Source organism: Silene latifolia, chromosome 1 (assembly GCF_048544455.1).
Source record: "Silene latifolia isolate original U9 population chromosome 1, ASM4854445v1, whole genome shotgun sequence".
Taxonomy (NCBI): domain Eukaryota; kingdom Viridiplantae; phylum Streptophyta; class Magnoliopsida; order Caryophyllales; family Caryophyllaceae; genus Silene; species Silene latifolia.
The window spans coordinates 14848139-14871640 of record NC_133526.1 but is presented as its reverse complement, the minus strand read 5'-3'; the positions used below and the strand labels follow the sequence as shown (position 1 = coordinate 14871640).

General features: G+C 42.9%; 1 protein-coding gene across 1 annotated transcript; it reads left to right on the top strand.

Moving 5' to 3' along the window:
- The first annotated feature begins 1633 nt into the window (after nt 1-1633).
- LOC141641005 (uncharacterized) lies at nt 1634-22495 on the top strand. Its single transcript, XM_074449683.1, has 11 exons — nt 1634-1928; nt 2043-2404; nt 2630-2838; nt 20730-20811; nt 20905-20985; nt 21085-21165; nt 21266-21558; nt 21652-21831; nt 21925-22029; nt 22153-22237; nt 22358-22495. The coding sequence occupies exons 1-11, from the start codon at nt 1634-1636 to the stop codon at nt 22493-22495; spliced, it is 1911 nt and encodes a 636-aa protein (XP_074305784.1).
- The last annotated feature ends 1007 nt before the right edge of the window (nt 22496-23502 follow it).

Sequence of the window (23502 nt, the reverse complement as noted above, 5' to 3'; positions counted from 1 at the left end):
TCCTAACTTGGTCGATCGGTGGCGGCGGAGAGCATGTATTCAGGAATTTGTTGAGGAAGGTGAATGGGCGAAGAGATGCAAATTGGCGTGTTGGAGACGCTTGGTTACTGTTGCATTGATTGACGTTCAACTGTTGCAACGATTGACATTCCGCGGTTGCATGTCCGACACGTGTCCGTTGCATTCGCGATTGGTTGACGCTTCATGGGCCGTGCCCTGATTGGTCCTCTTCCATGGGCTTTTCCCTATAAATAGGGCAGTTTTTCGTGATTTTGGCCATTATTTTCATTTCCTCAAATTTTCTTAAATTTTCTCCCAAAATCTTCATTTCTCTAAACCTTCAAGGGCTGCCTTTTCCTTCCAATCTTTAGTCTTCGAATCGGCGAGTATTTTTCTTCGAGGTAAACAAACAAATTCTTTTTTATCTTGCTAGTAGTTTGTTGTGAAAATGTCTTCTGTTAATGCCGGGACTAGTACTTCTGCGCCGGGGGGTTCCCTGCCGCGTCTTGACGAGGAGGGGATACTAGAAGCCATCCCGTTAAGGTTTGGGGGCCCTAGGTCTCCTTCTCCCGTAGCTGATTTGCCCCTCGTGGAGGAGTTGGAGGGTGAGGATGATGCTGATGACGATGTTAAGGGGGCTCCCGTTGATGGTGGGAGGACGACTATCCCGGACCATGGCGAGGCCTGCACGACTGGCCTCGACCGTACCTGGACAAACAAATTCGCAAGCAGCTCCGGAGAGACTCTTTTCGGAGATCACTTCTTCCTTGGTGAGGGGTATAAAATTGTTATCCCTGGGGAGGGTCAGGCGGTCTGCTGCCCTCCCCCGGGTCACATCGGCGTTCATCTCAGGCACCTGGAGTATGGGCTCCGGTTTCCTCTGAACGAACACGTCATGGCCATCATCAAAGCTATGAACGTTGCCGTGGCCCAACTGCATCCGTTGGCCATGAGGACGATAGTCGGCTTTGTATGGCTCTGTGTTTTCAAGGGGGAGACCCCTACGGTTAACCTATTCCGCCGACTCCACAGTCTTCGGCCGTCAAAATCCGGCAAGGTGGGGTGGTATAGCGTACAGACGGAGCCAGGCTATGTCTCCGTGAACAAACTTACTTCTTGCAAAGACTGGCAAGGGCGATGGGTGTACGTCCAAGTGCCGGAGGACTACCCCTTGCCTCGGTCTTTCCAGAGCCCCGTTCACTTACGGTGTGAGACCCGGGAAGAGTATGAGAAACACGTCTCCCGGGGTAACAAGGTCAAGATGGACGCTTCGTTTGTCCCTCTTCTTTGCGGATGAGAAGCGGGCAATGCGGTTGTTTGATCTTTGAGGAGGGATGGCTGCCCCGACTCGGATTATTCTTCAGGATGAGCTGCTATGCCGCGTCGGCCTCATACCGGCCCTCAACCGGGGTGAGTGGGGTCGGTGTGAGGCCCACCTTTGCTCGTTATGTTCCTTTTTCCGAGCTTTGTTTTTACTTCTTTTATGTAACTCTTGTTCGGTTTCTTGCAGATCGGTTTGGTCGGGATCATGCGAGAAGGACTGAAGAGGTGGGGCTTGATAAGGACGGGAAGGTTGTCCGGCGGCGTCCCTACGGTGAATTGCGTGATCGCGAGACTATCCCCCAACGAAATCATGGAGAAGCAGACGAAGGGGTTGGATCTGGAGACGGCCCAGGCACGGGTTCTCGGAGGCGTGCCGAAGAGATCAAAGAAGGCAGCGTCCAAGTCGGCGGCGGTATCGATGCCAACTCCCTCTTCGACCCCGGTGGCCCAAGAGGATCACGTGGAGGTCATCAATATTACTGAGGAGGAGGTGACCGTTGCTAAGGTTCCTTCTCCGAAGAAGAGGAAAGATCCACCGCCTGCTTCCAACGTTGCCGGGGAGAAGCCTGCCCCCATCAGCCCTCCGAACAAGAAGGCCCAAACTGGTACGGATCTAACTTGCGGTTCGGATTTAGCCGGTTCGTTGGACATTCCTGATGACAGACTTTCTGATGTGTCCATGCATGGTGACATGGATGCTCTGTGTAAATTTTTTGTAGATCCATCATCGGCGGCCGGTGTTCTAACTGAGCGGCAATCAGGGAAGCAGGCTGAGGAGGCCATTGGGAAGGCGGGTGATAGAAATGTCACCGTTGACTCCTTAGCTCAGCAAATTCCTCCCTCCGAGCTAGTGGCGGAGGGTGAGATATTATATAGGAAGTTGGGGGTGTGGATCCGTCTAGCCGGCTCTCGCGCCATGGAGCAGGAAAAGGCCATGGACCAGTCTGGGCCGCTGATCGCAAAGCTGAAGCTTGATCTCTCTGCTGTAAAGGGGATAGCCGAGAAGGCTAAGCGGGATCTCGCTGCTGCCGAGAGGCGGGTGGAGGAAGTTGAGAAGCTGCTGGGGGCCGAGAGGGCCAAAGTTGAGGAGGCTGATGGCGCCACGGCCAAGATGATGGATGAGCTGGAGAGGTATAAGGGTGCTTACGATGCCGTGGTTGCCAAGAGGGACGAGTGGGAGGATCGGTTCCAGAAGCAGGCGGGGGCGCTCAGGGACGCACAGGCTATCCTTGCTCAAAAGGAGAAGGATATTGTCATGCTTCAAGATGATCTCATTCCTAAAATGTGCGTTCAATTCCGGGACCAGACCGAGGAGGCGGCCAAAGAGGCAATCAGAAAGTCCATCCCCGACGGCTCCTTCCCGTGGGATAAATATGACCGATTTATGGATGAGAGATTCGAGGCTGCGGAGGCAGCGGCTGCTGAGAAGGCGGAGGCGGCGAAGGCGGCCCAGATAGCGTTGGCCAAGGCGGTCTATGATGCAGAGGAGGCGGAAAAAGAGGTTGAAAGGCTGAAGTCAGCCGGGAATGTCGAGCCCTCTCCAACGCCGGCCACCAAAGATGATGCTGCTGCTCCCGATGGAGGGCAGCAACAGGCATAGGGAGACGGGCGGTCGTCACCAGACTCCCCCGGCATCTCGGATAGCTTTAGCTGTTCGGGGGCCAACTATTGAGCCTTTCCTCCCTGCCATCTTTTGGCGCTTCAATTGATATGCTTGTAACCTTTTGCTTTTCTTTTCTGTGTTTGTAAAAACTCTCTTGGTAGGTTGTGTTTAGGCTTACCCCTACGGGGACGGCCGTCGTCTGTATTCCTCTTTCGATCATTTTTAACAAAGTTTGTCCTATTGGTCTTTGGCCTGGCCGAGGCTTTGATCACAATTCTTTGTCTGTCTTTTGCGTTATTAATCGAGTACCTTTGTTTTTACCTTTGGTATGGCCGAGGCAGTTTGAATGCATATCTTAACTGTGTAACGTCTTTGACGTGTCGATCGATGTGTTCCCGTCGCTCTCGACTATCAATTAGCCGAGGCAACCGGGGTTACGGCTCGATAGCAAATCTTCAAGCATACCGGTCGTTGTGTCCCCGTCGCTCTCGGCCATCAATTAGCCGAGGTAATCGGGGTTACGGCTCGATAGCAAATCTTCTAGCATACCGGTCATTGTGTCCCCGTCGCTCTCGGCCAATTGCCAAGGTAACGGGGTTATGGCTCGATAGCAATTCTTCTAGCGTACCGGTCATTTTGTCCCCGTCGCTCTCGGCCAATTGCCAAGGTAACGGGGTTATGGCTCGATAGCAAATCTTCTAGCATACCGGTCATTGTGTCCCCGTCGCTCTCGGCCATCAATTAGCCGAGGTAATCGGGGTTACGGCTCGATAGCAAATCTTCTAGCATACCGGTCATTGTGTCCCCGTCGCTCTCGGCCAATTGCCAAGTTAACGGGGTTATGGCTCGATAGCAATTCTTCTAGCGTACCGGTCATTTTTTCCCCGTCGCTCTCGGCCAATTGCCAAGGTAACGGGGTTATGGCTCGATAGCAATTCTTCTAGCGTACCGGTCATTTTGTCCCCGTCGTTCTCGGCCAATTGCCAAGGTAACGGGGTTATGGCTCGATAGCAATTCTTCTAGCGTACCGGTCATTTTGTCCCCGTCGCTCTCGGCCAATTGCCAAGGTAACGGGGTTATGGCTCGATAGCAATTCTTCTAGGCCTATGAGAACGTTGTAGGCTGACGAGCCGTCGATAACCACGAACTCAGCTAGGACATTCTTGGCCGCATTCCCTTCGCCGAACATCACCGGTAGTTTGATTGAACCCAGGGGTACCAGGCCAGCCCCGGAGAAGCTGTATAACGGATGGGTGCAGGGGCTCAAGTCCTTGATTCTTAGGCCGAGGTCGTGGAAGCACTCCCGAACATGATGTTCGTGTAGGCGCTGTGTCAATCAGGCACCTCTTCACCAGGTGGTTGGAAATGTCCAAGTTGACGACAAGCGGGTGTTGTGAGGGGCGATGACTCCTCGTAGTCCTTCTTCCCAATAGTCATATCGGGAATGTCGGGGCGATCATTTGTCTTTGGGCACAAAGTTGATGGCCTGATACAACTCGTTCAGGTGCCGTTTGTGCCCATGAGCTGACCCACCGTTTTCATTTCCCCCGATGACCACATGGATCACTTCTATCCGTTGAAAAACGGATTTCTTATCAGAGCCGCTGGCGTCAGTCTTCTGGCCTTTGGCCACATACTTGTCGAGGCTTCCCTTCCGGATTAGCTCTTCGATGGCATTCTTCAGATGTCGGCAGTTGTCCGTGAGGTGACCGGCGCAACCGTGGTACTCGCAGTATTGGCTCGTGTCACCGTCTCCTTTTGGCTTGGGTGGCCGTTCCCACTTCTGGCCCTCGTCCCTGCTCAGGGCGAAGACTTCGGCGGCCGATGCGATCAGAGGGGTTTTGTCATTGTAATGCCTTTGGTAAAACATTCCCGAACTCCCCCCGGCGCCCGTCGAGTCCTGTTTCCTGGCGGATCTATCAGACCGTGACCTGTTATTGTCACGGCGTTTATCATCGGACCGTGACCCCTTATTGTCACGGCGCCTATCATCGGACCGTGACCCCTTATTGTCACGGCGTCTCTCATCCGGTTATCATCCGGCGGTTTTTTGTTTCGAGGGCTCGGCCTCGCTGGGGCCTAACCAGGTCTTGTGATAGTCTTCCACCTTGATGGCCTGGTCGGCCATCTTCCTAGCGGCGTCTAGGCCAAGGCCCCCGTGCTTGATGAGCTCGTCTTTTAAGGTTCCCTTTGGGAGGCCCTTCATCAGTGAAAAAGCCGCTAGTTCGGGGTTGATCTCCCGAATCTGCTTTGTACCACTGCCGTTGAACCTCTTCACATAGCTTCGTAGAGACTCGCCCTCCTCCTGTTTGATAGTTAGGAGGTCCGATGTCTCCACGGCCTTCCTTTTGTTGCAGGAGTACTGGGCTAAGAAAGCGTCCTTTAGGTCGGCGAAACAGTATACCGAACCGTCGGGGAGCCCCTTGTACCAATTCTGAGCCATCCCATGCAGAGTTGTCGGGAAGACTCGGCACCAGACCTCGTCGGGCTGCTCCCATACCGACATGTAAGACTCGAAGGCCTCGGCGTGGTCGGTTGGGTCGCTATCTCCTTTGTACGTGAACGCCGGCAACTTCAGCTTAGTTGGTACGGCGGTGTCAAGGACATAATCACTGAGTGGCTGCTTGACTACGTGTCGAATGACACGCGGCGACCGACTCCTCGCATTCCTAGTCCGGCTTCGCTCCTCATAGCGGGAAGGACTCCTTCTCCGACTTGGGCTTCTTCTCCGACTCTCCTGAGACGGGCTTCTCTGGTTCCTCTGGGGTGTGCCGCGTTGGCGCTGCGGCGACGCTGTCCTCTCCCGAGTGCGAGAAGAGCTTATGTTTACCACGACCACCCTGGGCTCCTCCGGCGTCTTGATAGGGTCGGCTTCTCCCAGCGCTCCGTTCAAATTCCTCGGAATCACGTTTTGGGCCCTAGTCTCCTGGACTGTTTCCGCCGCTCTTGTCGGCGTGACAGTGTGAGACGGCGCACTCTCAATCAGGTCCAGGAGCGTCTTCAGTTTTGCTACGTCAACCACCTGTCCCATGATGGTGACCTGGTTGGCGGGCGACGGCGTGTCCGGTATTGTCGGCATTCCGAATTCCGGTTGGATTACTCCGCCGGTGGAGGGCTGTATGACTCCAGAATGGTGAAATGTATCATCTTGGTGTGGCTCGGTTTCGTCATTAACGAACACCTCTTGTTGCTTTGACATCCTCTTAGCTTTTTGGGTGGGTTTTTTTTTGTGTTTTTGTTTTTGTTGTTTGGGAATGAATGTGACTAGCTTCTAGTGTCTTTTCCCACAGACGGCGCCAATTGTTCCGGGTGTAATTCCAGAGCAGATATTTGTTACCACTCGTAGCTCGTAGAATGATGTCCTTGCTTGAATCCTCCTTGCGGTCTCCTGAAACGATGAACAAACTGAGGGCTCGGATTTGGCCGAGCGTACTCACTCCGACGCTCAAGTCAGTTAACTTAGAGAGGTAAGTTGTTGTTACTTGGCTAAGAGTATAGTGTAGAGAGATAAGGAAGATATTACCAGATGAATAGTGGTTATTAGGTTAATTTTCGGATCCTTTCCTCAATGAAGGTTGAGGAGTATTTATAGGCTTTCACCTTTTGTCACGTAGTGGCCAAGTGGCCAAGTGGTAGCAGGTGGAAAGACCGTTCTACCCTCGGCCGATGGACCTATGGCAGGCTGGCCGAGGGGTCTTGGATATGAGTACGCGGATATGTGCCCCGGCTTGGCTGGTTGTCATGCCGAGACCCAGGTGACAGGCCGATGGGATGCATCGGCTAGGCTGTCTAAGTCGTTGACTTTGCTGTGGATACCTTTGACCATGCTCAATATGTTGACTTGGTCAGCGGTGCAGAATATGCCCCATCACAACTATTAGCACCCGCCTCATCTAACCACATCTTATACTTCCTTACAACCATACATATCAATCCGGCCTCTACAAAATCAGCCTCATTAGAATTGCTACCTTTCTAATATACCATCACCCTTAACCACTAGTCATAAACCATAACACTACCACTGTCCGGGCATCAAACCTCTTACACTCATCTTTAAACATCACGATTTCTTTCTTATCTATGGTTAACATCCCAAATAACGAACATCAAATCCATCAACAACATTACCTCAACATTCTTCCCAATACTATCCTTAATTGTATAGTCACCCGACTCACCACCAAAATCTCGTATCGTGCAAATTCTTTACCCAACCTTTACTTTCTTTAATTCCTCGAAACTCATGATTATCATGTTGTCCTGGAACTTCTATATGCTGTAAACTCAAATCCCCGTGATAGTATCATACATCTCGACAATTCCTTACTTTTATATCACATAACATCGGTGAACATGTTCCTAGTTTTACTCCCCTCATTCTTTTCGTTTACCCTCGACAAAATCCCTTAGTAATTCTACTCTTCATTATTTTTATCTAACTCCCTAGTGTCCCGGTTATCTTCTCATTGCTCCAAAACTCACATCTCATTATTTTATATTGATATCATCTCCCTCTTTCTTACCATCGATCTTTTCTTATCTTGCTATCACTCACCCTTGCCACTAATCTGTCCATAGAATCAACGTTTAATGTTCAAACAATTGCATCTCCTTTTTTTACATCTCTAGAAATCAAAATTCCTTTCATACCGCTAATTGCCCAAGGAAATCCCACAATAGTTTCACCTCTTAATAAACCAAATCTCCCAAACTCACTCACTGTCTACAAATCCACCTCGCGACATGTCTCCACAAAGTTCACTATATACCACTCTTCTCAACCCCTTTAAAACGAATTTTCACTATGTATATTCTTAACCCACACGACTCCTAACCATCTCCCTCCATAATTCTTTACACATCTCAAGTTGCCACTATCCACATCCTTACTCTCAATCCTTTCATTCTCACGTTCCTTAGACTCACATCATCCCTTGCCCATATTCACTTACTTTTACGTTACTCAACACACAATCATATCACTCATCTCATCTCATCTCAGAAAACATGCTCTATGTCTCAATTAAGCCATAACGATCTTCCTTTTCTTTTTCCACTATCTATCGCAACCACATATAACTCATGTCCTCCCACCGAATTCATACTCACCACAGGTGCCACTCACTACACCACAAGATTGGGTAACTTACGCGTCAAGACCAACATACATGTAAAACAATGCATAAAGAAGCAAAATAACGCCTTTGAATTAAACATAATATGCAACGAAGTCAAAAGATAAGCATATGACCCAAAATAGGGGTCACTAGATCGAGTACAGGCCACTCGATCGAGTAAATGACTTACTCGATCGAGTAGGTGGAAGTCAGAGACACATATAACAAATTATCCGGGGCTACTCGATCGAGTAAGGGGTACTCGATCGAGTACCAAGGTGCACTCGATCGAGTACCTGCATTTCTCAGCACTGTCCAGTTTTCGTAAAACGGTCATAACTCACTCGTTTCTTGGTCGTTTTGGGCGTGTGACCTATCGTTAGAATCGTAAAAGAACAAGCTATCACCTCCAATTAGAATCATATTAAAATCATGTATACATCTCAAGTTATAACAGTTTAAATAATACCTCTTTATAATCGAAAAACACAACTACTTGATTTTACTTCCAAACAACTTAAACGACAACAAGGTAAACAAAAACAACCCAATACTCATAAAACCAGTAGTCCCAATCACATGTTACTATTTTCGAAAGCAAAGCAACAACATTCATCATGCAAATAATTTATTTAACTTGTCAATCATGACTTACCCACATGCTTTTATTCTATCACTTTTCGTAAACAAAACATACTCACATACATTACAAATCATATTTCCATGTTACTAATACAACAATATTACAAATACACTTCGTCACCTAAACATATTCATAATCACAAAATTCATATTCTCATGCAATTGTCACTCCATCTTTTCCAATCAATTCATCTATTTCCACCACATTCTTCATACAACATATACATATGAACAATAGTAGACATGTATAAGAAATCATTATATAAAATTACACAAACAAAATTATGTATAATCATATCACATATGAACTACTTCATTTTTCCACCACATTACTCATCATTCTCATACACTTTTCTAACAATTCCAACCAACATTGTAAACCAACTATCATGCGACATGCTTTCAACCAACAACATATGAAATCACATCATCACCATCTTTTCTACACATTCCCCATTATCCACATACGTAGATCCAGTGATTCATGTCACACATCACTATATAGATACACAATTTACAAGATAAACACATAGCGATCCCGACTCATATCTCATGGTGACCGGTTCAAAATTGTAGGGCGAGTTCGCGACTTTAGGACGTCTCCCAAGTCTTTGCATTAGCTCCTACAACTTCTACCCCGAATTCATTTTAATTAGACTCCCTAGGTTCATTAAATTCATTGGTTACAGGTTTCAGGATCGTCGCTCTGATACCATTTTGTAACACCCCCATACTCCAAGTGCCTTACCAGGACCACTTAAGGCATGAAAGTGCTACCATCTCGGTTACCCGAGGCAATGATAATCATAAGACAATAAAGAAACGTACTTTAAAAGTAAATATAGTTTAAAATGATTACATACTAACTCCAAAACTGATAAAAAGAAATACTAGATTCTCAGACGGTCTACTGCTAAAACTATCAAAGCTATAAAACATCGTCTGACACAGCGGAAGACTTCTAACTGCCACGTGATGACTCATCCCAGCTATCCCATACGCGTCATATTATACCTGCTCAATAACTGCTCACCACCCCCGAATGGATCACCACAGTTTTTAAAACATTAAACGGGGTCAGTACTAATTACATAAAAACAAATGTCACAAAGAAACAACGTCACAAACAGCTCAAACAGTTCACACAAATCCCCAGTCTCCATCTCCAAACTCCACACAACTGACTACACACTAAAGTGTGTAGCCCTGCCAGAGTACCCATCGCAACAAGTACTCCACGCCGCCAGTGGGGGACCGCAGTCGTACCCACCAAATCCCCGGTCATCTCCATCGAGCGATAAACCCAAATTCCTTAATGTGCACATCCCTTCTGTGGCGGGTTCCACAGAAGGCAAATAATGGGCGTGAAGCCACTCCCGCAAGTGACTCCACTCGGCCGGGGGACGCGCCCGAAGAACACGATGACGATTACACAATCAATCAACAATATACAGCCAACAACCGTCAAAATAAACCAACAATATAATTAACCAATAATCACAACAACAATCACCACACATTATGTAGCCAATACTGAGTAGGGAAACCCTACCTGGAATGCAACACAAACATCAGACGATCTAGCAGCTGTCTCAAAACATTTCATCTACGAACCCTTCTCCTATACACATAATCGTACAATCACTACCACATCAACATAAACATAGAAAACCCCCAATCCCAAAATTAGGGTTTAAACAACCTTAACCAAATGCTATAAAAATGGTACGTAGGACATACCCTTGACGCAAGGATCATAATGATACAAAGAACGATGAAATCCGACCTCTCAAGCTCCGAGATTTGTCAGTAACACGGATGAATGCGAAGAACGTAACTTGAATCTCTTTTCAATGTGATTAGGTTTGTAAAAGTGTATTGTAAAGATGACGGAAAGATTTATATATATTAATCCGTGTTATTAAAAAACCCGACAAAACATCACCCGTAAACCGGGCTACTCGATCGAGTAACTGACCTACTCGATCAAGTGCCGGCTACTCTATCGAGTACCTAAGACTACTCGATAGAGTACCTACAGGTCAGAAACTATTTTAAAATACAAAACACCCTTACTCGACAGAGTAAGGCCTACTCGATAGAGTACCCAGAGACTCATAAAACCGTAGTATTACAGTATAATCCTACAAGCTCCAACTTTTCTCAAAGCAAGACTCCTTTCTCTCCAATTTCATTTACCCAACAACAATCCTCAAGCAAATGATTACCACTATCTAAGATAACAATGATAATCCTACTTAGACTACAAATTCTAACATTAAACCATGTAGGAATTGTAGCCAAGAGCATGAAGAGCAAACCAAGAGGAAAGTAAATGGGATATCACAAAGATATGTCTAAGCTAACAAACCCAATGATATAATCAATTTCTACTCACAAAGGTTGATACTTTAAACCAAGATATCAATAATTTTGAGATGCTTCAACAAGTTATCACAAAAGCAAGGAACTTTGCAATAAACAAGCAATAGATGAACATTAAAGAGGCAAGGGTGATTACTTCTCACAACAAAACATTCATAATGGCATTCAAACTTAGAAATTGAAATAAATAAAAGAGTAGAGATTAAAGAGTCAATACAATGATAAAGATGAAAGCTTGCAATGGATTACACCAAGTAGGGAAGGATTTAGCCTTCCATAGTCTTCATAAACCCAACAACTAAGGAAAGATTACAACTTTGAATGAAAATTGTCTTCTCAATTATTACAAGATTAGAACCCTAAATATGAGATTAGATGAGATGATAGGATGGTAGGTGAATGCTTTAGGTCTTCAAACTCTCGGGTATATATAGAGTTTCACGAAAACCTAGAAAGATTTTCAATTAAGAAGCCCAAAAAGGAGATTAGAAAACCCGTATAGCAGAGCTGCGCAGGCTGCGCAGCCTGCGCAAAAACTGTTCTTGCTTGCGCAATCGTGCGCACCTGCCCACCCTGTTTGCGCAGCCTGCGCACAGGCTCGCATTTTTGGACTTCTAATTTCCAAGAGCTAGACCTCTTCAAATGCCTTCATTTATTCTAATCTTCATTCCTACTTCTCCCAACTGGTTTCCGGGTTACAAGTGAGCCTCTCGTGCCTTATCTTGACCTTTGAAAGATGCTTTATTGCCTCTCGGGTTCCGTGCATTAAGATAGAGTGTCCAACCGAGGTAAAGTGCACAAGTTACCACATCATACCCAATTGCCGAATGCTAGGAAAAGCATACAGAAAGACCCATATTAAAAGACACGAGGGTGATAAAATCACCCACTTAGACCGACATAAAACATTACTATCAAACTCCCCCACACTTAGACTTTTGCTAGTCCCGAGCAAAACCCAAAATAAGCAAACATGAAGTCTACAAGAGAGTGTAGGAGTGAATGATCACTCTTCCCTTTCCTCTTCCTTCTTATATCTCCCTCAAAACACAACCACCAATTAAAAAGAAAAGAACTTGACGCAAATTTTGACACAACTCTTCACTCACTCCCCCGCCTTATGTCTCCCTCAAAACAAGGACTCAACACATCTCCAACTCCGACTCATTCACATCACAACCCCCTTCTTATATCAGCAAAGTAGAAGTGGTCACTCTTGCCTTATCCCAAGGCAATAGCAAAGTGACCTAAACAATCCTCCAAATCATTCATCTTCCCCTTATATCACCCCCTTATCACTCCAAGCAATGCAAGTTATGCTACTAAGTTGGCCAAACACCAATAAAGATCAACAACCTAGTAGCCAACATGAAAAACCACCAATTTGAAACAATTTTCTTTGACTCAAAAAGAAATTAAACCCTAAATCTAACCTCCTTCCAAGACCCTCCTTATTGCTCCCTTCTTATCCCTCCATCTTTTTGGTGTTGCGTTTTTTGATTTTTTTGTTTGAAAATCCCTCATTTTGCCTAAGGTGCCCTTTCAGGTTTTCACCTTAGCTTTCTCCTTTCCTCTCATCGGTGCCTCGCAACTCGATTCTTCATTTTCCCCGGAATGCCCTTTCGGATTTTCATTCCGTCCTCGGCCACCTTTTCCAATCTTGCCTAGGTGCCCACCCTTGTGAGTTTTCACCTAGCCGGAATTTTCAATTTTTTTTTTTTTTGAATTTGCATTGACAAGAAGGATAATTTACATATGTTACAATTTCTCACTCCCCCACACTTAAATCTCACATTGTCCTCAATGTGGAGGAGTGCCAACTTCTTCAAGGGTTTTAGTTGGAGGGGCCCGAGCCTTCTCCTCACTCATATGCCCCCCGGTTATTTCTTCTTCTTTCTCTTTTTTCTTTTTCTTCCTTGGCCCTCATGTAGGCCTTATTAACTTGAGTTTTATCAATGGTGGGTTGGTAATTTGGTTCATTTTGGTGGAGAGTCATTCCGAAAAGACCTTGAATGAGGCCAAAGGAGTCTTCATGGGCTTGAGCATCATAGTAAGAATCCTCAAGATATTGGTGGTGCCTTTCGTTTTGCACCCCAAATTGGTGGCTCACTTGTTCACGCCACTTGTTTTGCTCTTGCCACATTGCTTGATTCTCCGCCCAAGCCTTGGCACTTTGTTGTTGCCACGCATAAGACTCCTCTTGCCTCTTAGCAATCCTTTTAAGCATTCTTTGTTGAGCCAATTCGGCCTCATCTCCCAACTTTTTATGCTCTTCAAACGCATTCCGAAATTGCTCCAAACTCTCCAATCTTGGCCCTTGTTGTTGTTGCCAAGAATGGGAGCTCTCAACCCGCCCACTAATCGCTTACAAAGTCCCTCAGGTATCCTCAAAATATTGGAACATTTTGTGTTGCCATGGTTCCATAGTTAGAGTGGAGGAACCCCCGGCCTCATACATAGGAGTGTCTTGAGGCGGTTGGTAGGACGAAGGAATATGTGGGGTATCATGGAATCCCCCCTCAATGATCTCAACCTCTCTCTCTTCCATTTGTTGAGGGCCATGGGAAGATTCAACCGCTCTTCTCTTACACATTCTTTGTGGGGGTGGGTTGGGGAGGTTGCCCTCGGCGGGGCAAAAGAAATCCCGGGCTCTTGGTCCACCACTACTACAAATACAGGCAACCACAACGGCCCTTTAACAACGCTTATTCACGAAAATCATCAAAACACGTTGTAGAATTTATTCCGCGAATTTTACCAAACTTAATGACAACGGTTATGTGTTGTTAACCGTTGTTATTGGTTTTAACAACGGGTCATACTTAAACAACCGTTGTTAATAAAAAAACTAATAACAACGGTTAAATTTTAACCGTTGTTAATGGTTTGGCGCCAAATTAGTGAAAAGTAATCACAACGGTTATATTAGAACCCGTTTTTAATACGTTTTAACAACGGTTGTAGACTCAATAACCGTTGTTATTAATATTATGAAAATCTTAAGAACAACATATTGCTTTATTCTGCTATACGCTACAAACACAAACACAAGCTAATACTGCTACTATATCATCCTCCATTCCTCCCTGATCGTCTCTCTGTCTTCATCTCCGTCACTGTTGTCACGTCTTCTCTCCCTCATCGCGCGTGTTTATCAATCAGGTATATATATGTTTCTTAGCAACGCTTATTATAACTAGATATAGGATTTTTTGGGTTATTATCTAATTTGTTGATAATTTAGCTTAATTGCTTTCCTGAATTTCGTTTATTTGTTTGCCTATTATTGTATTTTCTGAATTAGTTGCCTATTATTACGAATGTAGAATAATGACTCGAACTTGGATGATTGATGCAAATATGAGTGACCGCACCTACAAGGATGGTTTAGCTGAATTTTATGAATTCGTTTTGAACAATTTGAAAGGTTCTTCTAGTATTGCATGTCCTTGTGAAAGATGTGGTAATATTAGCTATATGGCTTTTCCGGACGTTAAAATACACCTAGAAAAGTGGAGATTTAGTCGATCCTATACACTTTGGATTTTTCATGGGGAATCATTAGAGGAAGAGAATAACTCTGAAGAAGATGATGTTGAGGTACACGAAAGGCTAACTGATGATCCTGAGTTTGCCGAGTTTTTTGGGTCTATAGATAATGAAGAGAATGATGATGAGTCCATTGCTTTTGAAGATGTAGGTGATGACACTAGTAATTGGGATGACCTTAACAACATGTATGAGAAGTTGTGTGAGTCTGAAGCACCTCTGTATCCTGGTTGTAAGTTCACAAAAATGTCGGCTGTGGTGAAGTTGTATAATATCAAGGGGGCAAATGGGGTGAGTGACACGTGTTTCACTAGTTTTTTAGCCTTGATAAAGGAGTTGCTTCATGATGGTAATGTTCTACCTGTTAAGACATATGAGGCGAAAAAACTAATAAGAGGAGTGGGTATGAAATATGAGAAAATACATGCATGTCCAAATGATTGCATATTGTATCGGAAATTATATCAAAACTTAACCAATTGCCCTAAATGTTTGGAGTGGCGTTATAAGGATAAGGAAGGGATCCCGGCTAAGGTGTTGTGGTATTTTCCATTGATACCAAGAGTCATAAGGATTTATGCGAATCCCGATGATGCAAAAATGTTAACTTGGCATGAAACAGGAAGAATAAATGATGGAAAGCTAAGACACCCGGCAGATGGTAAGCAATGGAAATCGTTCGACGCTAAGTATCCCGAGTTCGGCAATGAACCTAGAAACTTACGGCTAGCACTGTCCACTGATGGAATGAACCCACACGGAAACATGAGTAGCCAACATAGTACTTGGCCAGTAGTGTTGGCTATTTATAACTTACCTCCATATGTGTGCATGAAAAGAAAGTATTTGATGTTGTCGTTGTTAATTTCCGGCCCTAAACAACCTGGAAATGATATAGATGTATATTTGGAACCTCTTCTAGATGATTTGCGATTGTTGTGGGATAGTGGGATAGAAGTATTTGATGCATATAAGAACGAAACTTTCAATTTGAGAGCGATGTTATTGTGTACAATAACTGACTATCCGGCTTATGGCGACCTTTCTGGGCACACAGTTCATGGGAAAGAGGCTTGTCCATTGTGTGGGGAGGATATCGAGTCTGAATACTTGAAGTCTTCTCGTAAGTATGTGTATATGGGAAATAGGAGGTTCTTGTCTCATGACCATTGTTATCGCAAGATGCAGAAAGCATTCAATGGAAGACAAGAACTTCGTCAACCTCCTAGACTTTTGAGTGGGCATGAAGTTTATCAGAAAGTAAAGCATATTGAGATAGATTATGGGAAGAAGAGCGGCTCTAAATTGTCTACTCGTGGGTATAAAAAAAGATCCATATTTTTTTATAAACTTCCATATTGGCCGACACGGAGGTCGCATTGCCTCGATTTCATGCACATTGAGAAAAATGTCTGTGATAATATTATCAATACCTTTTCGAATGTTCTGGTAAAACAAAGGATAACGCCGCAGCTAGGGAAGATATGAAAATGATGGGTATTAGGCTAGAGTTGGCACCACAGAAGAGAGGTAATCGTACATTTTTACCGCCAGCAGCTTTTACCCTTTCACGGAATGAGAGAAAAGAGTTCTGTGCATGCTTGAATGGAATTAAAGTGCCACATGGTTATTCGTCGAACATCAAAAGCCTAGTGTCGATGCAAGACCTAAAACTCACCGGGTTAAAGTCACATGATTGTCACACTTTGATGCAACAATTACTACCTGTGGCTATTCGTTCCATTTTACCCGAAAAGGTAAGATATGCTATAACTAGATTCTGTCTCTTCTTCCAGTCCATATGCGAGAAAGTCATCGATCCCGATGACGCGGATTCATTGCGGGACCTCGTTGTAACCTCTCTTTGTCGTTGGAAATGTATTTTCCACCCTCTTTCTTCACTATCATGATTCATCGGACCATTCACTTGGTTAGGGAGATTTTGTACCTTGGGCCCGTGTACTTGAGATACCAATATCCTTTCGAAAGATTGATGAAAGTCTACAAGGACTATACATCTAATCGGTATCGTCCAGAAGGTTGTATTGCTGAACGCGCTATTTTAGACGAAGCTCTTTCATATTGTTACGCTCATCTCTCCCCGAAGGAGTTGATTGGCGTTCCTAAGAATCGTCATAGTGACTGGATGACAGGAAAAGGTATTAGGGGCCGGGTTGAAAAAATTGTGACACGTGAAATGTTGCATTTAGCACACATGTATGTGCTAAACAACGAAGATGAGGTGCAACCTTATATTCAACAACACAAAGATGAGCTCAAATACGATCACCAAAACAAGACCGAGAAGTGGATTGCGAACGAGCATACGAAGACGTTTCAAGAGTGGTTTAGGAATATTGTCTTACAGTGTACTGATCAAACTGGTGATGACATCTCTCCTAGGTTACTACGTCTTGGTTTAGGTCCAAATGCCAGGGTCACCTTTTACAACAGTTTTGCCATTAATGGATATACTTTTTACACCCGTGAGCAAGATGAGGTGAGCACAATGCAAAATAGTGGTGTGAGTTATGAATTTGAGGCAATGCACTTTGCTACTTCAAAAGATAAAAAGCCTATTTGGGGAAAATGCCTTTATTATGGTGTTATTCAAGAAATATTGGTACTAGATTACATTGATTTCACAATGCCTTTGTTTCGATGTAACTGGGTTGATAACAACATCCATTGTGTCCGAAAGGATAAGATGGGATTTACGTTAGTCAATCTGGGTAAGGTTGGCAATAATAAGGATGATCCTTTCATAATGGCATCCCAAGCTAAACAAGTGTTCTATGTCACCGATCCTATGGATAAGAAGTGGTCTGTTGTACTGTCTATAAGGAAAAGAAGGAGTAGTCCATCCGATAATGATGATGATGATCAGGATGTCGTTTTTAGGGAATGGATCGGTCTACCACCGTATCTTATTTCGACGATGTTGACACCGATCATGAGGACACTGAAAGCATCTATATGCGTGATGACCATGGTGAAGGTATTTGGGTTAACGAAGAAACTATGACATCCAAGAAACGTCCCCGATCCTGAGATAGTTCATCAGGACATGTACAGTATGCAAGCATGCTGGTGTAAGTTGTCTTATTTTCTTGATCTTATTATTAGATGTGGATGCTGGTGTTGAAATTGCTGAATAATGTTGCAGTATGTATTGTTACAGTTTGACTGTAATGGAATTACTGATAATTTTAAAAAAAAAAAAAAGAGGTTCAACAATAACAACGGGTATATTTAAATTACCCGTTGTTAATACTTTCAACAACGGGTGTAGTACCTCTACCCGTTGTCAATTATTTTTTTTGACATATTTCATTTTGGCGCAAATTTGGTGAAACTATATTACAACGGGTATATTTTAACCGTTGTAATAAAGTTTTGACAACGGTTGACTTTTATTGACCCGTTGTTATTAACATATAACAACGGTTCTGCTTTAAGCACCCGTTGTTAATAGTTTGTCTTAATAAAAAACTAATATAGAAACCCATCCAGCATGCCATACACAAACACACACAACATTATTACTCCAACCGTTGGTATCCTGTGTTAATCCTTCTCTCTTCCTCGCTTTTTACATTCTCGTCGCCGGCCGTCGCCCAGTTTCCGGAGCCCAGATTCCGTTGCCTTCCCTTATCATCCTGCTCGTTCTCTTTATCATCATCATCAACAGGTATGTTCACTTTAATTTTGTGTTTCGTCATTAGGGTTTTAAGACGATCATCTTGTTTCTTTTTTTCATGCATCTGTTTGTTTTTCGTCTTCTTTGTTATCTTTATCATCCCGCATCATCTACTTTACTCCTCTTATCGGGGTTTAGGATTTTAGAAGCTCAATCTGTTGTTTTAAATTTTCATTCCTATTAGGGTTTAGGGTTTTAGATAATACTCAGCATGTACGTTGTTAAGTTGTTCATATCCAGCTATATCATTCATATTTGGTTTTTAGGATTATCATGGGTGAAAAACGTAAAAGAAGTCAAAAGAATAATGAGCCTGGTGATAATAAGCCTGGTGAGAGGGGTGCTACGAAGTGCAAGAAAGTCCTTGCAACTATAGCCGCTAAACAGTGTTCGAAATAAAATGGAGTGAGAAGGGTTTCCCTCTTTGGTCCAAATGCGGGTCTTTTCTCCGTTGGATTGGTGCTTGCACAAGACAGTTTGTGCCTATCCATTTAGAGGATGTTAAAAGTTTGAATCCAAAATTGGCGGAGTTATACTTGGCTCGTATAAAGGAAGGCTTTATTATACCCGATGAAAGTCATGATGAGTATTTAATGCATAAGGGTGATGTCCACAGCGGTGGAAGTGTGGCGTTGCTAGGGATTGGTTGTATGTGGACAAGGCAACGGGGAGATGCGTAAGAGCCCACCGGAAAACAAGTGTCCCACCATCAAGCAGGAAGAATGGGATCTTTTCAAAAAGATGAGAACTACTGAGAAGTTTCAGGTTAAATATCCTCGCCTTTTAACGATTTACCTATCATTTTTTTAATTAATGAGTCCTTTATATAATCTTTTTATTATCTCATCTACTTGCGCTTTTATATAATTATTTGAAGGCCGTTAGCAAAAGAAATCGTGCTAACATTTCATGCAAGAAGGGGAAATTCTATGGTTCTCGAGGCGGTTCTGAGAAAGATAGAAGAGGACCTCGTAAGTAGCATGCATTATTGCCCCGTGAGACTTTATTTTTTAATCACACTTGGACTTGCATTGATACACATTTACGTGTATAAATGTTACCATGTTAATGTGTAGGTGGCAAAGGGAGTGAAAGAGGTGGATCGGCATGTAACTTATAAACATGGGCACACGCCTAAAGGATCCCGATCGTCGCATGACAAATACGATGAGGAAGTTTTGGCCAACATAGTAAGCATTATTTTATTAAGACGAGTTCATTACTAACTTTATTATTTTAGTCACAAATATAATTTGAAGTTTATTTAATATATTATAGGATAACGTATTGAAAGAGGTAGAAGAAGGAAAATTCACTCCCAGTGGTCGTAATGACGTTCTTGCTAGAGCGATCGGCCGACCCGAACATCCAGGTCGTTTGAGGGGCGTCCCGTTACAGGTTGGAGTAACGAAATATTATGGGAAAACTGCCCAGATAAAGAAGAAAAGGAAGACTAAGTCTGAGAACGCTGACATGGTAACATTTATTCTATTATTTTCATTTAAGTTCAATTCACATGTTATTGTTGGGATAAAAATTGCTGACACATTACATTCTTGGCAAGCGACTTGATTAATGGCATCCGTACTACTAAAGCTGAATCTTTGGAGGTAAGCTTTCCGAAGAAGAAGTGAAGATGATGGAGGATGTCATTTCTAAAGGGGGTAATAATAAGGTACAACAGATTGGTGAAGAGGCCGCTACTACCTTGGCAATACATGAGAAGGAAGTATCGGTCAACGAGATTCGAAAGATCGGTACCTAATAATGCTTCGAAGTTGTAACAACTAAAGCCGATCGGTACCTAATATACTTCCTTATTTTTCTTTTGTTTTTTTTTGGGTAAGATCAGGGGGTGTGTTCACTGCCAACTTCTGACATGGTGCCATTGAATTGGTTAATTTTATTAGGTAAATAATGGGTCTGAAAAGGAGATGCAACTTGATGAGAAGACGGCTGATGGAAAACAGCATACATCCCCTTCAAGTCAGTTCCCTGTTTTCAGTAAGGTATGCATGAAATGTTTAATTAGTTAAATTTATATGAATCTTTGAAGTTTGTGCAAAAATCGGCCTGAGACAGAAAGCGTTTTTGCAAAATCTTTTGAATGCTGAAGCGTTTTTGCAAAGATATAATAATGTATGTATGTGTATATTCTTCAGGCCGTAAACAATAGGCCAGTTATTCTTGCTGACCCTAATAGAATCGAAAAGCCACGTGTGCGTGTTGGCCGGGGTCTCGTAGAAAACAAATCTGCAGCAGCGGAAACTGTAGTTATTCATGGCGAAAAACTTTTGCCGAATCATACAATAGTAGAGATAACTACAGTCTTTCCAGGCCATGAAAACTTTCCACTGCCTGTCCCAGTTCGTGACGACATTACCATTCTGGGAGATGCGCTTGGAAGTTTCATCCAATGGCCTAATATTCACATCTACTTGGCGAAGATATCTCCGCCGCCTCCGCCTGAGCAGCGGAAAGCAGTTGGGGTTAGAAGAAATACCTTTATATATATATGTGTTACATTTTTAATTGTTGAATGTTTTTATATGTTAAATTTATATGTTATTTTTTTTTTGTAGGGAACAAAAAAGGCGGCTTTGGCGGATAAGCCTAAGTCCACAGACATGCCAACAACCTCGACTTCACAACAACTTGATGAGGTATGTATTTAATTAACTTCTCCATTTTTTTAAAAATTAACCTCGCCCCTTTATTTATATTTTGTCTGTATTTATAAAAAGCATGGTAATTTTGTGTAGGGGACAAAAAAGACTGATAAGCCTAAGTCCCCAGTCTTACCTGCTACTACTACCTCATCATTGAAAGAGCAGGTTGACGAGGTATTTAATTAAGTACGCTTTTATTTTTATTACTCCAACTAGGATATATATGTTACCTTTGGATTTTTTATTATTTTAATTATCTATACTACATGTGTAGGCTGGTGGTAGTAGCACCACATCAAAGACTCATTCTTTCCCGGCCGTGAAAGTTAGGAGTATAAACTCCACAAAATATAAAGGGAAGGATTACATGGAAAAAGTAAGAACGGGGACGATGATGAGACTGTATGAGGAGGCTGGCCATCGCATAGCCTCCGAGCAACTGATAATTATTCCGCTCGAGGAGGATATTCTAGGGGTTGAGCGCCAAGCGCTTATATCATGGGATCTGCTAGCCGTATGGGCTGGACTAGACCAGATTGATATAGCACACATATTTGTTTGGATGAAGTAAGTTTCTTAATAAATAATTTCATAGTCTAATATTCTGACTACTAGGTAGATAGTGTTTTAAATACCGGAATTAATACCGTAATAATGTAGGATATTGCAATTGAGAGTGATCCCCGAGAAGAATATTCCATCTGATCAATACGGATTCCTGTGCCCCTATGTTTTATCTTTATTTATTCCGGATTTCTCGTTCGCACAACGGGTAGATTATATTGCTCAGCAATTGACGACAACCAAGAAGCTGATTTTTGGCGCTTATAATGAAAAAGGGTAATAAACAAATTAATATTACGTTTCCCCTACAATTGCATTTTCATAACTAATATATGTACTTGTTAATAATGATGATGTCTCTTGATGTAGGACTCATTGGGTGCTAGCAGCCATCATGCCGACAAAGAAAAAAGTTTTCTGGTTGGACTCTATACATCACCAACCAAGCGAGACTTTTAAGCGCTTGATTAATATGTAAGTTTATAATACTGATTTATTTATAATAACATTAAGTTTCAATTTTTATTTATAGAAAAAAGCTCATTTTTGCCCCTAAAAAAATGAGTTTCTGCCTCCTTTTTTATTTTTAAAAAAAAGGGCCTTTGAGAAGAAAAGAGCAAACGAGCAGGATCAACCCACGAAAGATTCTGATGTTGGCCCTGAATTTATTACGATAACAGGGGTACGTGCTCAAATACAATAACATTAAGTGCAAAATCTGTGTTTAATACTAATACAATACCTAAAGTTCAAGATTCTGATGTAAGCCTTCTCTCGTCTGTTTGTTTTTATGTAATAATAGGCCCCTCGCCAGCCAGATAGCATACAATGTGGATACTACGCTTGTCGGTTCATGTTGGAGATTATTAGGCGAAGATATATCATTATTCCTCCAAAGGTTAGTAATTTAATAATGTGTTTATTACTTTTTTTAAATTAGAGCTAATGTTGTCTTGCTTGTCGCTATATATGCCATGATGTTGCTATGTTGTCTTGCTTTCGCTATATATACCATAATGTCTTCTCTTTGTTTTTTCCGTAGTATGCAATCAACCCGTCGAGCAGTTGAGCGAGTACTCAAATATAGATATAGACGAGGTAAGAGACATGTGGGGCAACTACGTCTTAGAATATATTAGAAATGCATGATACTCAGAGTTTAGATCAACTTATTAGTAAATTTTTTGTTGAAGTTAGGGAATGATTAGTTCATGTAAATTCAACTCCTTGTAAGTATATATATATATATGATGCATTTCTTTGTTGTGGTTGAATTGAATCTATTGAGTTCGATGAACCCACTGTGTGATTTATCTTTGGTCTTTGGTATATGGTGTCCTTGACATATGCAGGTTTTTGAATAGCATGAAACCAATTTATTTTTTCAAAACATTAGGCGTTTGTAATAAAAACGGTTACTAAAAAAAACCGTTGTGAATACCTTTAACAACGGTTAATAAAAATAACACCGTTGTGAATGACATTCACAAATACCCGCGCATAATATTCAACAACAGGTTTTAATCGAAGAACCGTTGTTAAAAGTATTCACAATTTTGGAGGTAAAATTACAACAACGGGTATTAAACAAAGAACCGTTGTCAAAAGACTTCATAATTTTGGAGGGAAAGTTACAACAACGGTTATACATACGACAACCGTTGTTATATTATTCCCTCCAAAATTTTGAGACACTTTCCACAACGGAGAACACCCAACAACAACGGCTTTTAACCGTGGTGAATACTTTAGACAACGGTTTCACTAAATAAGCAAACCGTTGTAAATACCTTCTACAACGGCCGCTTTAACAACGTCCGCTTTTTTATTTTACAACGGTTTTTACCCGTTGTTATAGGCTGTATCTGTAGTAGTGCACTTGGAAGGGGTCCATTCATTGGTAGCTTCATATATTGGATACCCCCTTCCCCCAACCAATGACAACTC

Coding starts and splice junctions, on each gene's coding strand:
- LOC141641005 (XM_074449683.1), top strand. CDS start 1,634: ATGGAGAAGCAGACGAAGGGGTTGGATCTGGAGACGGCCCAGGCACGG. Junction 1,929..2,042: donor GAACAAGAAGGCCCAAACTG/GTACGGATCTAA, acceptor AATTTTTTGTAG/ATCCATCATCGGCGGCCGGT. Junction 20,986..21,084: donor CTTCACAACAACTTGATGAG/GTATGTATTTAA, acceptor AATTTTGTGTAG/GGGACAAAAAAGACTGATAA.